Source organism: Seriola lalandi, unplaced genomic scaffold (assembly GCF_002814215.2).
Source record: "Seriola lalandi dorsalis isolate HSWRI2012SDOR001 ecotype SW California unplaced genomic scaffold, Sedor1 jcf7180002054957, whole genome shotgun sequence".
Taxonomy (NCBI): domain Eukaryota; kingdom Metazoa; phylum Chordata; class Actinopteri; order Carangiformes; family Carangidae; genus Seriola; species Seriola lalandi.
Genome location: NW_019525508.1, coordinates 263,405 through 278,100, shown reverse-complemented (window position 1 = coordinate 278,100; position 14,696 = coordinate 263,405). Strand labels below are relative to the sequence as shown.

General features: G+C 41.4%; 1 protein-coding gene across 1 annotated transcript in view; it reads left to right on the top strand.

Annotated features, from left to right (window-relative positions):
- Positions 1-14,696, top strand: part of ptprt (protein tyrosine phosphatase receptor type T) — a 314,644-nt gene that overhangs the window by 141,257 nt on the left and 158,691 nt on the right. Inside the window, exons 9-10 of the mRNA XM_087170691.1 lie at positions 3,853-3,968; positions 6,288-6,468. Coding sequence (XP_087026817.1) covers positions 3,853-3,968; positions 6,288-6,468 — 297 coding nt within the window. The remainder of the gene's footprint in view (positions 1-3,852; positions 3,969-6,287; positions 6,469-14,696) is intronic.

Genomic DNA, 14,696 nt, shown 5'->3' with positions numbered 1-14,696 from the left:
CAAACAGAAATTAACAATCTGTTTAGAGGGTCTCCAACGGAGCTCGAGTCAGATTATCTGAAAGATTAGCTGCCGTCATACCCGACTCAAAGACGACTGGATTAAGTGGGCGGTAGTGGCGGCGATGGCTGGCGAGGAGGGATGGGGTGTGTGTGTGTGTGTGTGTGTGTGTGTGTGTGTGTGTGTCTGTGGGTGGATTTAGTTTGGTTGCTGTCTGTTGTTTTTGGCCCGTTCCTCTCCAGACCTCAGAGCGTAAATGTGATTATCGCTAACATGGTTTGAGTCTTTGCAGAAACACGAGTCATCGCAGCGAGAGCGGCTTTGATTTATTGCTTTTCTTTGGGAAAAACTGGTTATTTAATTCTCTCTCCTCGGCTCATTGATGAGTGATTATGTCTCTCTAATTGAGGAATCACGGCGTGCGCGTTCATTACAGGTACATCACTTGATCTGTTTAAGTACGCATAATTACAGGTTAGTTCACATTTGTTCTCTGGAGTTTGACTCTGAAAACAGGATCTTGCTCAGTTTTTGACTCCCACTGAAATGTTTGTACCTCTGATCAGGCAGCGACTGTGTTTAATGATTTGTTCATAAGTTTCATCGTTTGTCCAATTTGCAACCCACTTATCCAGTCGAGGCATGTGGGGGCTGTAGCCGTCCCAGAATGCACTGGGTTAGAGACAGCGTATACCCCAGATAGACAGACAGGTAGTGTATCCACATATATTGAACCAACTTACTCCAGCTCATCATTACACTCGAACACGTCATTATCATCCTGCATGATTGAACTTTGATTATGATTGATTTGATCTTTTGACGCTGAAATCAGAGTCTTAGTCTTTGTGATGGAGTTTCTGCCTGTTTTCATCATCAGATGATGGAAACCATGTGGGCAGAGTCGACCTGTTGCTCGCCTCCACAGAAGCTCGACCTGACCTCGCCACTCATCGCTATTTAACATAACGTTATGATATTGCAGTTATTATTGTTATATAATATGATAATATATATTTATACAAGCATAATGACTTCATATTGTTATATAATATAGATATATATAAGTAATACATATATTGTCAAGTACAATAATATGATAATGGTGTCACAATATAATAGATATTAGGTAATATAATAATTGTAAATACATCATTATATTATAATAAAATAAATATATATGTCATATTACATATAAATAGTAATTACAATATCATAACGTTATGTTACAGATAAAACACAGATACATATGAACAGCCAGTCTTGTTTGTGATGTCATGTCCATGTCTGTCCATCCTTCATGTGACACTTGTTTTTATGTTACAGTATCTCACCAATAAAGGAATTTTTAAAAAATGGAAATAGAAACTTTATCACTGGTACAAGTATAATAAAAAAAAAGATGGACATCTCGTATCAGATGGACCAGCCCAGACAAACAGACACACGAGTGATTACATTAACTGTTACAGCTAAGTGCATATAGTGTCACTGCTGCACGACGACATGCACATGTTCTGTTCTTTAATAAAATGGAAATCCAGCAAACAGTGTCAGTCAGATATGGTAAAGCTGTATTTTGTGAGGACAGTATGTGGGCTGTGTGAAAGCATATTGCCTGCTGTGCTGACCTGAGGATCGGGTTATAAGTTGGTTATATCACTTCCCCCCTGCAGCTTTCTTGGCTGCCAAATGTCAGTCTGCCACAGTTTTATCCAGGAACAATAGATTACTTTACAGGCTTTGGTCTTTTAAGTAGAAACACAGACTCTTTAAACCATAAAGCACCCAGGGGAGTCCACCCAAACTCACAAACACAGAGGTCTCTACGTGCCGTGCACACACATATACAACAAAAAAATAGTAAAGAAGAAAAACAAAAACAAATGGACAAGATACCTCAGACTTTCAGGGATGATCCTGTTCTCATCCTTGAGCCGAAATATAGCTTTTCCCCATCTGCAGGCGCACACACGCTCACATACACTACACACACACACTACACACACACACACACACACACACACACACACACACACACACTCTCGTCTCCTGTCTCAGATGGCCTCTAAGATGGCTAATCCACGGTGCCGTTGTCTAATCTTGTCTCATTAGTCTGATCTTACATTTACAGTAAGAAGCTTGTTTGAACAATCTCATAATGCACTTAAATGTCTTCATACAGTCTTTAGGGGTTAAATTAAGGGTTAACTTTAAGTCTATCAGTCTGCTTAATTATTACGAGAGGGGTCAATTTGTTTGGCTTTTCCCAATTCAAACAGTCAATCATGAGCACTTAACGGCCAACAGAAGTTCAGAGGCATTTTTAATGATTTCTGAATTGATTTTTTTTTTAGTCCAGTCTGGTTCATAGTGACAGAAGAAAATGAGCAATGATGCTAAATATTCCTGAAGGACAGATTCTGCCTTGGTTCAAAATTAGAAATCAGAATTAAATTTCAAAATTTTAAGAAGAAAAATATTTTCTATGGTTTAGATGTGACACAGAGTTTTACAAAAAAATCATCTGATTTTTGTTGCAGGAAAGCTCAGCAGGATGAAGTGGATCTTTTAACAACAACTGAAAACAGATAAATTAGAGTATTTATTATCTAAGTTTAAAAACAGAACCTGCAGGTTAAATCCTGCCTGAGGATCCGCTCAGTTCTCCAGAACGACTGAACCCTTCTCACATGTCACTGATTCATTAACCAAGTTGTTCACACACACACACACACACACGTCGTCGTGAGTAAAGTTTTGATTCTCACCGCAGAAGTGCGACTGACGCAGCTTCTCGGATTCTGCACTGACCTGTTTCGGTTGCCGTCATTAGCTGATAGAAACTAATTAGGCAGAGAGAGAGAGAGAGATTGGCTTGAACAGGCTCGTTAGTGTGCAGCCAGTCGTGGTACTCAAACCTGGGGAAGAGAGCACAACATATGGCTGGAACAATGCTGCATGTGTGAGTGTGTGTGTGTGTGTGTGTGTGTGTGTGTGTGTGTGTGTGTGTGTGTGTGTGTGTGACATATGGGATAGGCAGTAATAACCGCTCCAACTGTCTGCAGATCAATACAGCGACTTCTGTGCTAATCTCTGGCCTGTGAATCTGGGCTCCTCTGTTGTGACACAGCGTGACCTGGTGGTTAGACACGCCGACCGTCCTGTTACTAATAGATCACAGGTCGGAGCCTCCGAACCTGTTCACAGCCTTCGTGTTCCATCAGAGTCACAGTCATGGGCCAGTTGCACAAAACACCTGAGGAAAACTTTTCCCTAAAGTCTTCTCGTTTAGGTGTCCTTAAAATGTTCACTTTAGTATTTCAGGTTTTCTCTTTATCTTAGTCTTAAGGAATCACTTAAAGTCAGTTCAACTTTAAAACGTCTTCATTGCAATCACAAATTGTTGAGAGAAAGTCAGGCAGCGGTCTTTTTCATATTACACAGTTTATGAAAGATGGTGTTGACGGGAAAGGTTGAGTGAGAGTCGTGTAACTGCTGAAGAGATGTAGATAAATGGTGATGGTGAAGAACTGCTGTGTTCTTTGGACAATGTAAAAGGAAGCTTAAGTTTGGGTATAAACATTTTAAACTTGGGTGGCAACAGATACTGTCGTCATGGTGATCAAATGTAAACTAAAGGAACATTTCTGGGGCAGTTGGGAAAGATGGTCCTGCGACTTAAAGTTCAGAAGTGAAAGCCTGAAACATCTCTGGCTGATGGTGACACGGTCGCTGTGTCACTGTGCTGCAGTGAAATAATTGGCTCAACAGCTGTTCCTTGTATCCGTCTCTCCAGCTGAGCTGAAGAACTAACTTTTCTTTCTGTCCGTGTCTCTCCCCCTCCTTCAGATCCAGTCCACGGTCCCCAGAACGTGAACGTGGTGGACGTCAGAGCCCGTCAGCTGACGATACAGTGGGAGACGTTTGGGTACGCGGTGACGCGCTGCCACAGCTACAACCTGACGGTACGCACAGCTGCCCTGATGTTGTTCTGTGACTGTAGACTGAGCGGTGTCAGTTATATTTTGTGGTAGGGTCGGGTAATATGGCGAAAATATAATATCACAATACTATTTTATCATGATTCTTTCTTATGTTGCTTTTTAAGGCTATTTTGCAAGTTACAGAACAATCAAACTAATTTCCCTATTTAAAAAAATACAAGGTAACAAGAATAACAGATCAAAGTACTTTTTTAAAAACAGATTTTAATCAAGTGGGCAATTCTATAAAGTATGAACATTCAACAAGAATTCTGAAATAATTGAGACTTGTTTTCCATTACGCCATTATTCCAAAATGAGCATTGGTTTCAAAAGGTAAAACAACAACACTATAAATAGCTTATCGGAAAAAAGGGTTGAATAAGGTTAAATAAAAAGGTAAACTAACTCTTGTAATAAAAAAGCCTTATTGAAAAAAATGATATTGCGGATTAATCTCATTATTTTACTTTGCTCTGTGTTCCTACTGTAATTTGTAGTTATTTTATTAATAGGCCTTTATAGTACATTTTTTCACTGGTGCCCATAAACCTCTCTAAAACGAAAAAGGGAAGAAATATGCTTTAACTCTTTAATATGAAAAATAGAAAAACACACTGGAGCATTTTGATGCCAAAGAAACCTTTTAAACCCAGTGAAAACAGAGCTGATCCTCAGCCTGCAGGCTCTCAGCTGTTTACAAACCTCTCGCAGCCTATTGGCTTTCACCCTGAAGTGCCCGCCCCCCTAGTTTGCTCTGATTGGTCGAGAGACACGCCAGTGTCGTTCAAAAAAGCAGTGAAAAAAACTTTTCTTTCGATGACAAGTCATACGTCTTACGCTCGGTTACGCTCGTCTTCTTCCCCCAACTCCCCTGACGTGGAATCCATGCGATCCGATCTTTACAGGGAGTCCGCCATTTTTTTTTTTAGCCAGAAAGCTAACAAACAATAGCAGAACCGCAAACACAGCTACAAGATGGCACCGGAAGGCGGGAGGGAGAGAGGAGAAGTGAGGGAAGAGCTGCGGATACAAATCGCTCAGTCATCTGCTTCTCAGGATGTTATTCATAACCTGGATATTCATAACCTGGATATTCACAACCTGGATATTCACAACCTGGAATACTTTTATAAGGAGCCCTTTTGATTTTTGTGATCTGTGGACCCTTACGGACTAAAGGAATATAAGTAATGGAGGAATGGAGGGAGAATCGGAGTTTTACACATTTAAAGGTAGGCAGTCACCACCCTCAGCTGGTACACAGTGCTGGTAGATATTAATAAATAAGTCTTGGTTAGTGCAAAATGAACTGAATATTTGATTTATCGAGACTCTAACTGATCTAACCAGGTACAGCCTCTCTGTATTGACATTAGTTAAAGTGTTTACTCTGTCAGAAGTTTGCAATAGGCCCATACAAGGACCTTTTAACTGACATTTTTTTCAGTGAACATGTTAGAATAATGAACTCGACCTTCTACATGAAAAAGGTACAATAATGTCACCAATTGTTACAGCTGTCACATTACGCAGCATCATGATGGAGAATAATTAATGTAACTGTCCACAAAATGGGGTTATGCAATGTTTTGATATTAGATCGTGAATGATTAAAATGTCTCCACCATCATTAGTATCATGAAACAGGGCACATTCTATTGTTGCAGCAACTTGTCTATCAGATAAGGCTGCGGTCTTTCTATATGTATTTTATTTAAAGTAAAGATGGTAAACTTAGCCTACTGTATAAAAATAGAAATACAAAAATACAGTAAAAAGGAAAATGAACATTTCTCAAAACAGTATCTGCTAGCCTGCTGTGCTTGTGACTGTGGACAGACATAGCAGATTAAATGATCACGTTCTACATGTTCAGATTTATGCAGGTTGAACAGGTGTATTGATAAAGTTTTGGCTCTTTACTTGCGAAGGTTTTATTGCACTTATTTACAGTAGGGTAATCAAAAATATGCTGTTATTTAAAATCTGATCCGCAGAGATCTCTTCTCAAAAACAAATGGACCTGATTTAAACGGTAAAAACAGCCGGCGGCCGGGAAAACCCTGCTTATATAGCACTTCTCTAGTCTTAGAGACCATGCGAAGCACTTTACAATACTGACCACATTCAACCATTCACTCACACATTCATACATCAAACCCATACACTGAAGGAACAGCCATCAGAGGCGCTGGTGGACCCGGGGATTGAACCGCTGACCTTCCAATTAGTGGACGACCCGCTGTGCCTCCTGAGCCACAGTGGAATAAATGTCACGTCCTTCCCTGTGTTTCCCAGGTGCAGTACCAGTACGTGTTCAACCAGCAGGAGTTTGCAGCGGAGGAGCTGATCCAGACGTCGTCACATTACACTCTGAGGGGCCTGAGGCCCTTTGTCACGGTCAGACTGAGGCTGGTGCTGGCCAACCCTGAGGGAAGCAAGGAGAGCGAGGAGATAGTTAAACAGACAGAGGAGGACGGTGAGTGAAAGATGTGTATTCAGTGTGTTTAACAGCAAATTGTGTAACGCAGCACTGGTCCAGCCTGTAGCCAGTTTATAACAGCTTCAGCTATTCCAGCAGCTCAGTCTCTGGTCAGCGTCTCCTGGGAGAAAAACCCTCCGGCTCACAGAAAATGATTCATTTTACTTATCTGACAGCTGCAGCAGCTTGTTTAGAATAAACCCAAGGAGAAATGGCCACCCACAGAGACCCAGACATCTCCATCAGAGAGCACGAGATAAGGATGTCACAGTCCAGCCCACACGGTGTGATTGACAGGTGCAGAAACAACAGAGCAGTGGGTGTTGAGCACTGGACATTAAAACAACAACAGAAATGGTCTCCAGCTGTTCATGTGTTAGGATGTCGATTTTGTATTTTGGGAAAACAGGTAAATTCATAGGTACTAAGACTGTGTCGCATGCTAAAAGAATTACAGTTGGAGAGCAGCTTTTCACATTTGTGGTTATTTATTATAACCTGAGTTAACCTGGAGGTCTGGATGTGTCCCAGAGGTCGTCTGTGCAGCAGGTTATTATGACATCATAGTTAGGTTTTGTTGCTAGGGCACATCTAGTGGTCGTAGTAATGATGACAGGAGCAAAGGTTCAGGTGGGCGGGGCTTGGTGACTGCTTTGTTGTGACATCACAAAGTTCCAGAAGTCCTGACGGCTGGTTTTAAGGCTCAGTATCTGAATACAGGCTGTGTGCATTTCTCTGTGGACTGAGGCTTTGATACTTTCACAGTATTAATATAGAAGCTAGAGCTGACTTATAATCAAACTAGATGGATGAAACCTTCGAGAGGTGATTGAGACTAAACCAGAGCTTATTGAATTATAGTTTGGTTAATTCTGCTAACATGCCAGTAAAGCATCAGAAGCAGATGAGATGGTGGTTGCAGAGTTTTGATATTTTTCTACCCTTTGGTGTTCAGAAAATTAAATAAAACAAGTTTATCTGAGCCAAAGTAACCAGCTAAAGCGATGAATGAGACAGGAAAGCCTTTAGAGACACACTAGATCTATAATCACACACGTTTGATCCCTGCAATATCCAAAATTGCTCTAATCAACAGAAATGTCCTGTTATTCTGCCCCTGAGCAGGACGAGCCATAGTACACACTGACGTACTCCTCAAGCTCAAGCGCACCCCGGCAGCTGAGATGATTTCAAAACAACATTTTAAGCTCCCTGTTTCCTTTCCAGAGGGCTCCATGTTCTACTAATTCAGAACAGAGTGTTTGCCCCAGCCGCCGCCACTAATAATTCACTGCCGCCTCACATTTCTCTCAACAACACGCCCGCGATAAAATGGAATCGCTCGAATCCATTAGAGGCGACGCCTGATAAGCGGGATAAAAAACCTTCTAATGATCCAGAATCTCACATCTCTTTCCCACCCTCCTCAGGGCTCGCTCCTCTTCTCCTGATCTCATAACTAATATCCTCTGAATTTAGCTTCTGGGGAACATCACATCTCCGCCTGAAATTCCTACCTTTGCTCGTTGAACACACACACACAGATACACACACACATACACACACACACACACACACAGACTTCAAGTTGTCTGAACCCTTTTAAAAAGAGAGAGCTAACGTTACTGGGGAGCAGAGATGGCTTTGGGGGGGAAAGGAAGCAAAAAAAAAAAAAGAGAAGCCTTAATTGTTTTGTTCTTAATTGTTTTTTATTTAACCATCGTTAATCTCCTGGTTGTAATTCAGTAATTAGGGAACAGAACAGCAATTGTTCACACGGAGGCTAATTGCTGTTTGTACGGTAATGGCTTTATAGAGCTGGGGCTCCTGCAAATGAAGCAGCTTCTCTCTCTCTCTCTCTCTCACACACACACACACACACACACACACACACACACACACACACACACAAAACACGCGCACACACGTATACATATATATGATTTTTTTTCCTTTTACTATTTAATGTTGCTGATGAAATAGAAGTATACTTTATCCACTGTTAAGGGGCAAAATGAGGAATTTACAATTAGAATATAAAATTGCATCTCTCTCATGCTTTGGACTTATTTTTTGTAATATCAGAATGATGCTTCTCCGGTTTTAATCATGTCCTTTTTAATTGTTTTACCTACTGGAAGCTGCACATTAACTCTCACACAAACACACACACACACATGCAGCCTGCCCAGTCGCGTTAAGTCACAAACCCTGTGGCTGTCTCACCGTGACACATCCAGCGTTGTTGGTTTGACACAGCCGTTATTTTAGGGATTTATACTTTTATCTTGGTTCGGTGCTGCTTAAAAAGTTTAAGATTTCCTGTGTTTACTCCACAGACTGATTTGCTTTTGTTGTGCTGCGAGGCTAATTACCTCCCAGAGCGTTTCAGAAGTTCAAATGTCTTCAGAAACATAAGTCAGGAAGCCAAAAATGGCAAATTGAGATTAAAGTTTTATTTTCAAGGATGTAAAGACAAGGTGACTGGTTTGGGCCCCTAGCTGTTAGGGAGGGGAGGGGGGGAGGGGGGGCAAGGGCTTACAAACTTTACTTCTCAACAGTGTCTCAAAATGTGGCTCCCTCTCCCTAAAATGTGCAGTGATAGCTCAGAAGCAGTGTTGCCAACTATTTTGATTAAAGATGATCCAGTGTAAAGGTCTGTGTCCATGTGTAGTGTGATTATAGATCAGCTCTAGCTTCTATATTAATACTGTGAAAGTATCAAAGCCTCAGTCCACAGAGAAATGCACACAGCCTGTATTCAGAAACTGAGCCTTAAAACCAGCCGTCAGGACTTCTGGAACTTTGTGATGTCACAACAAAGCAGTCACCAAGCCCCGCCCACCTGGACCCACCATCCAAACCTTGCAGGATTCGGTTTCTCTGAGTGTTTTTTACCTGAAATCTGCTTCATTTTTATTGGATCAGTCAGAAAACAGTCAGCCAATCAGAAGAGAGGCTCAGAGCCTCCTCTCTGCTGATTGGCTCACCGACCTGTTGTTACTAGAGCTGCAGAGAGAAGCCTGAGAGAGGAGATGTGAAACTACACTGAGATGGTTTTTATATCTTCTTATGGATCAACACTTCAGATAAAACAGAAGAAAAAAATATGGAGCTTCATTGATTGTTTGTTGATGTATTGAACAGAAGAAACGCAGGTGACACACTTGCTGTTGCCAAATAGCTGCTAATATAATTCTTAGAAGAAGAGGTGATACAGACTGTGGGTGCTGAGGTGGTGCGACGGCTCCACCGACTTCCTCTGGCACATGTTTGATAAATAAAGGCCTGGAGCTGCAGCCGCTGTGTTGAGCTGACCTGACAGCTACCTGACAAATAGGTGTTTCGTGGTTAGGTTAATAGGCTAGTGTGTACAATAAGTGGACATGACATTTGTCTCTGAGGCAAGTCTCTCTGTGTGTGTTTGTGTTGATGTGTGTGTGTGTGTGTGTGTGTGTGTGTGTGTGTGTGTGTGTGTGTGTTTGTTTGTTTGTGGCTTCAAATTGTCCTGTGCCATTATGAACGGATGGACAGCTGCAGGAAAATGGAGGACGAGAAAGGAAAATAGGCACGAAGATCCACACAAAAAAACCAAAACAAAACACAAAGTCAGAGACACACACACACACCGTGTACTGCTACAACTATTACTAATCTAATCTACTATTACCAATCAGTGGAATATCATGAATACAAATGCATTAATGTTTATTGAGTCACCGATGCATTGTACCCTACAAACGAAACAGGGACCGACCACACATACACTTCTCTTCAGTGTTAATTAATCCGGTTTTCTTGTAGTAAAGAAAAGTTAGTGGTGAGTGGTTTTGTTTCTAAAACAACACTAATAACGTCCAGTGATAGGATGTTATTTCCAAAGCTGCTGATAATGGCTTAATTCACGTTGTTTTTTATCTATCAGGCTGGATATCTTATCAGTGGTTAAGCACTTCTCAAAGTCAAACATCTGATATCAAATATTAAAACAAAGATCTTAAATCTCTATATTTGTGACATGTTTATATTCTTATAAACAGCCGGTGTTTTCTATCAGAGAGAAAAACTCCCCTCTCTGCGAGGACAATCACAGTCATTGAGATTTAATAATCCTTTTATCTTCAGAGAGCGGGGCCTTTTCTCAGATAACGGCACACGAAAAACAACAATCAGAGACATCAGCTTTTATTATCTGTTTCTCAACAGCTGTCACTTCTCTAAAAGGAGAATTCATCAAAGTGCAGTTAGTTGCAGGAGGGCACTTGTTTACGGGGGTTTTAATCATTTTAACCGTTTATTTGGTGAATCGAGGATCACAGGATGCTCTCAACCCACAAACCACCAAAGTAAAGTTTCAAGTGAAGGAACAAAATGAAAGAAATATTCAACCATTCATCGGTATCGTGGCCTTTGTTGGTGCTGCTTTGTGTTTTTATGCGTCTTTAAACTCGATCTTCAAATAAAGAGAAAAGATTTTCATCTTAATATTTCAAAGATTGTCACATTTGACTTTTATAACACAGGTACGCTGTGTTTGTTGTCACCTGTTGTTGATGGCGACACGGACTGAGACTGGTATCGGAATGTTAAAAGACGGATTTTGAACATGTTAAAAACTAGGTTTCTCTCATATATAACATCTTCTGTCTGGGAGCAAACAGTCCCATGTTCCTTTAAAAAAAAAAAAAAAAAAAAAAAAAAAAAAAAAAAAAGCAGAAGAAATCACAGTCGTCTCAAATCATGAAAACTAATACACATCTGTCCTGTAATCCTCATATCACAATGTGTAATTTAATCTTAATCCAGCCCAGCATGTGTTTATTTGTTCCCATCATCTACAGTGATGAAATCTGGAACAAGAAGAAGAAGAACGGCTGTAAGAAATACTGATACACCAGGGATTACATCATGTTTCCACATGTGGACATGAGACTAAATGAGGTGTTTCATCCTAAAATGAGATATTCATCAATTTTTCATTCTTACAAAATGACTGATGGAGTTATATTAAAGGCCCAGGGTGGTGCTGTGAAGTACCGTGGGATCATGGGAGTTGTTGTCTTCACCACCATTGCCTTCAGCTTCTACAAGTTTGGATTCCTTCAGTGTCGGTGGTTTTTACCTGCAGCTGAATTATCCACAGAGGTCTCATCCTCTCCACAACAAACAGACCAGCTGATTATAACCGGTAAAAACACTGAATAAATCAGTTTCACTTTTGGAAATGAGTGATTCACTGAGGCAGTTCAGCGGAGACAGGACGTCAGGGACTCGCTGGAAGCTTGAGATTGTTGCTAACCTTTGTTTAGATTTTTCCTTTATAATTTATAATCCAGTTGTTCAGAAGGTTTTTACCAGCAGCCGAATTATCCACAGAGGGGTCGTCCTCTCCACAACAAACAGACCAGGGGATTAAAACCAGGAGAAACACTTAAAAAAAAAAGCAGTTTCATGTTGAAAATCCTCTGATTTACCGATGCTCTTCAGTGGACACCGGGCGTCTCCAGTGGCTGGAGCTGAGCTGTCTAACATTTACTCAGCTTGTTTCTCTGATAACTTCAGATCCAGACAAAACCACCAAAGTGTAAAAAGTGAATCTTATAAAAATGTGACTTAAAACTGGAGAAAAGTCAATTTTGAGCTTCTGGCAAACAAACACAACACTGGGATATGACGTCGTTGACAGGCGATCAATAAAACGCTTCCATGATTAAAATCACAGATTTCTCTGGTTTGAGAAATTGATGGAAACATTTGTCATAATGTAAGAACACAATTCAGCAACATATTGAACATATATCTAGTTGTTTTTAGACATTTTAATGTGTGAAAATTGTTTATGCTGATTATTTTACATGATGATTTTAGTGGATTCACAGAAAGCAAACTGGACAGGATAAATCAAAGACTTCTATTTTGTTTAACTGCCACTAAACTGCTGCAAAATACTCACTTCTATCTTGATTACACGTCCTGCAAATAATTTCCAACCTCCCTAACAACCATCACTTTTAATATGCTTTCTGCTCACAAGTACCTGCTACGAAGGTCGACGCTCTGAACAAAGAATAAAAATCAACATTTCCATAGAAATGACCAACAACAGGTCTGTTGGTTATCGTAATGAAAACACGGATATGAGCCGATAGAGGGATGGAAGCCAGACAGGAAACAAATCTGAATTGAACTAAGGATAGGGAGAGAGAGAGGGGTTAAAAAGAATAGAAAAATAGGCATGGAGTAAAGAGAGAGAGAGAGAGAGAGAGACAAACAGAGAGAGAGAGAGTGCTGGCTTAATAAAAGAGGCCATTCATTGTGCAGCACGGTGGAAGTTAATCAACTTATGATTAATGTGTTACAGCTGCTGTTATCTTTTCAATGAAGCCTGTTTTCTTCTGTCTCTGGCCCCCATGGTGCACGGCAACACACACACACAGAGAGAGAGAGCGAGAGAGAGCGAGAGAGCGAGAGCGAGAGAGCGAGAGAGAGAGAGAGAGAGCGAGAGAGAGAGAGAGAGAGAGAGAGAGAGAGAGAGAGAGAGAGAGAGAGAGAGAGAGAGAGAGAGAGAGAGAGATACAGACAAGTGCCCAGCAGATACACAAGTGCGTTGCGTGAGTCATGATACATACACACTGGAAAGCAGCATGCCAATGTCAGGGTACACGATGTGAGTCACAGACTGCTCTCACATGCATTCTCACACACACACACACAAAAGTGAGTGATAAGGTGTTGAATAAAAATGGCAGCATCTAATTGCGTTTCTTTGTTAGGGTAATTTGATATGCTCCACAGGCTGGGGGCTTAATCAACACCTTGGAATTACTAATCATAATATTCTTCTGTCAGAGAAGTCTGACAGTCTGTGTGTGTGTGTGTGTGTGTGTGTGTGTGTGTGTGTGTGTGTGTGTGCGCGCGTTAACCCCTGACTTTTTCATCACAATATGTTTTCTATAATGTCGTTGTTTCACGTGTGTAACATGGTGCGTTCACTGCTGTGTTTGTAATATTATGAAACTTTAATAATTTATATAAAAATGTCGATTGCACCAAATATGAATTGCGATATAAAGCATCGGCTGAAGCTGCACAAGCTGCTAAATTAGTTATTTCAGTTAAGAAGAAAAAATATGAACGCGTTTGTGTAACAGCTCTCAGATCTGTATGAGTGAATTGAATTGTTAAAAAATTTCAAAAGACTCTCGACGCTCCGTGACTCGATTAGCCGCCGAGTTGTGGTCATTTAAACTGACTTCACGTCACTGTAGTGCCACCTGTAGGCGAGGTGCCACCTGTAGGCGAGGTGCCACCTGTAGGCGAGGTGCCACCCGTAGGCGAGGTGCCACCCGTAGGCGAGGTGCCACCCGTAGGCGAGGTGCCACCTGTAGGCGAGGTGCCACCTGTAGGCGAGGTGCCGGCAGGTTAAATGAAGCTAAATTGCACAGAGCTGTTGGCTGCACCTGTCAGCTAAATATGTCTAGTGTGTGCACTGAGGATTTAGAGCAGAGGTCTGGATCCGTACCCAGACGCCCTCCTACCCGGATCCGGACATATAACCTATTAATTATTGAGAATTATCCAGTGCTGACGAAGCATTTCTATTTTAACCTGCGCAGCTTTTCTAATCTTTACGGCTCCGGTCACACGATGCTGCTGCTGTTTATTATAAAAGTGATTGAGAATTGAATACCACAGGTTCAGTTTGTCCCATCATCCACTAACATTTGAATTCGGCACGGGTGATATTTGAGTTGTTGGTTTTATGTTTGATGTGAAATACTCTGTTACAGTGGAATATGAATTTATTGGTTTAGTCCGTGTGTGTTTTTTAAGTCGTGAGTGATTGTGCGGATGTGTTTGAGCGTGTTTGGAGATAACTGTGATGCAGCGACGCTCAGCCAAAGACAAATCTCCCTTAAGGTGACAATAAAGTAAATCTTATCTTAAGTCAGGCCGTGCAGTTTCATCACTTGAAGAAGCAGCAGGAACGCTTTGAACCCCCCCCCCCCCCCCACACACACACACACACACACTCACCGGAGGTCGTCTTAAAGCTGCTTGATGTTTTGGAGAGAGATGGATAACGGCTCCCGGCTCTCGAGTGTAAGAGGAAACGCTGCGGAGCGTTTTCTGCTGGATTGAATCTTCGGCTCTGAACGCAACACGGTGTTCAGAAACGTTCTCACCTGAGACCAAGGGAGAAGTTATATCACCCCCACCCCCCC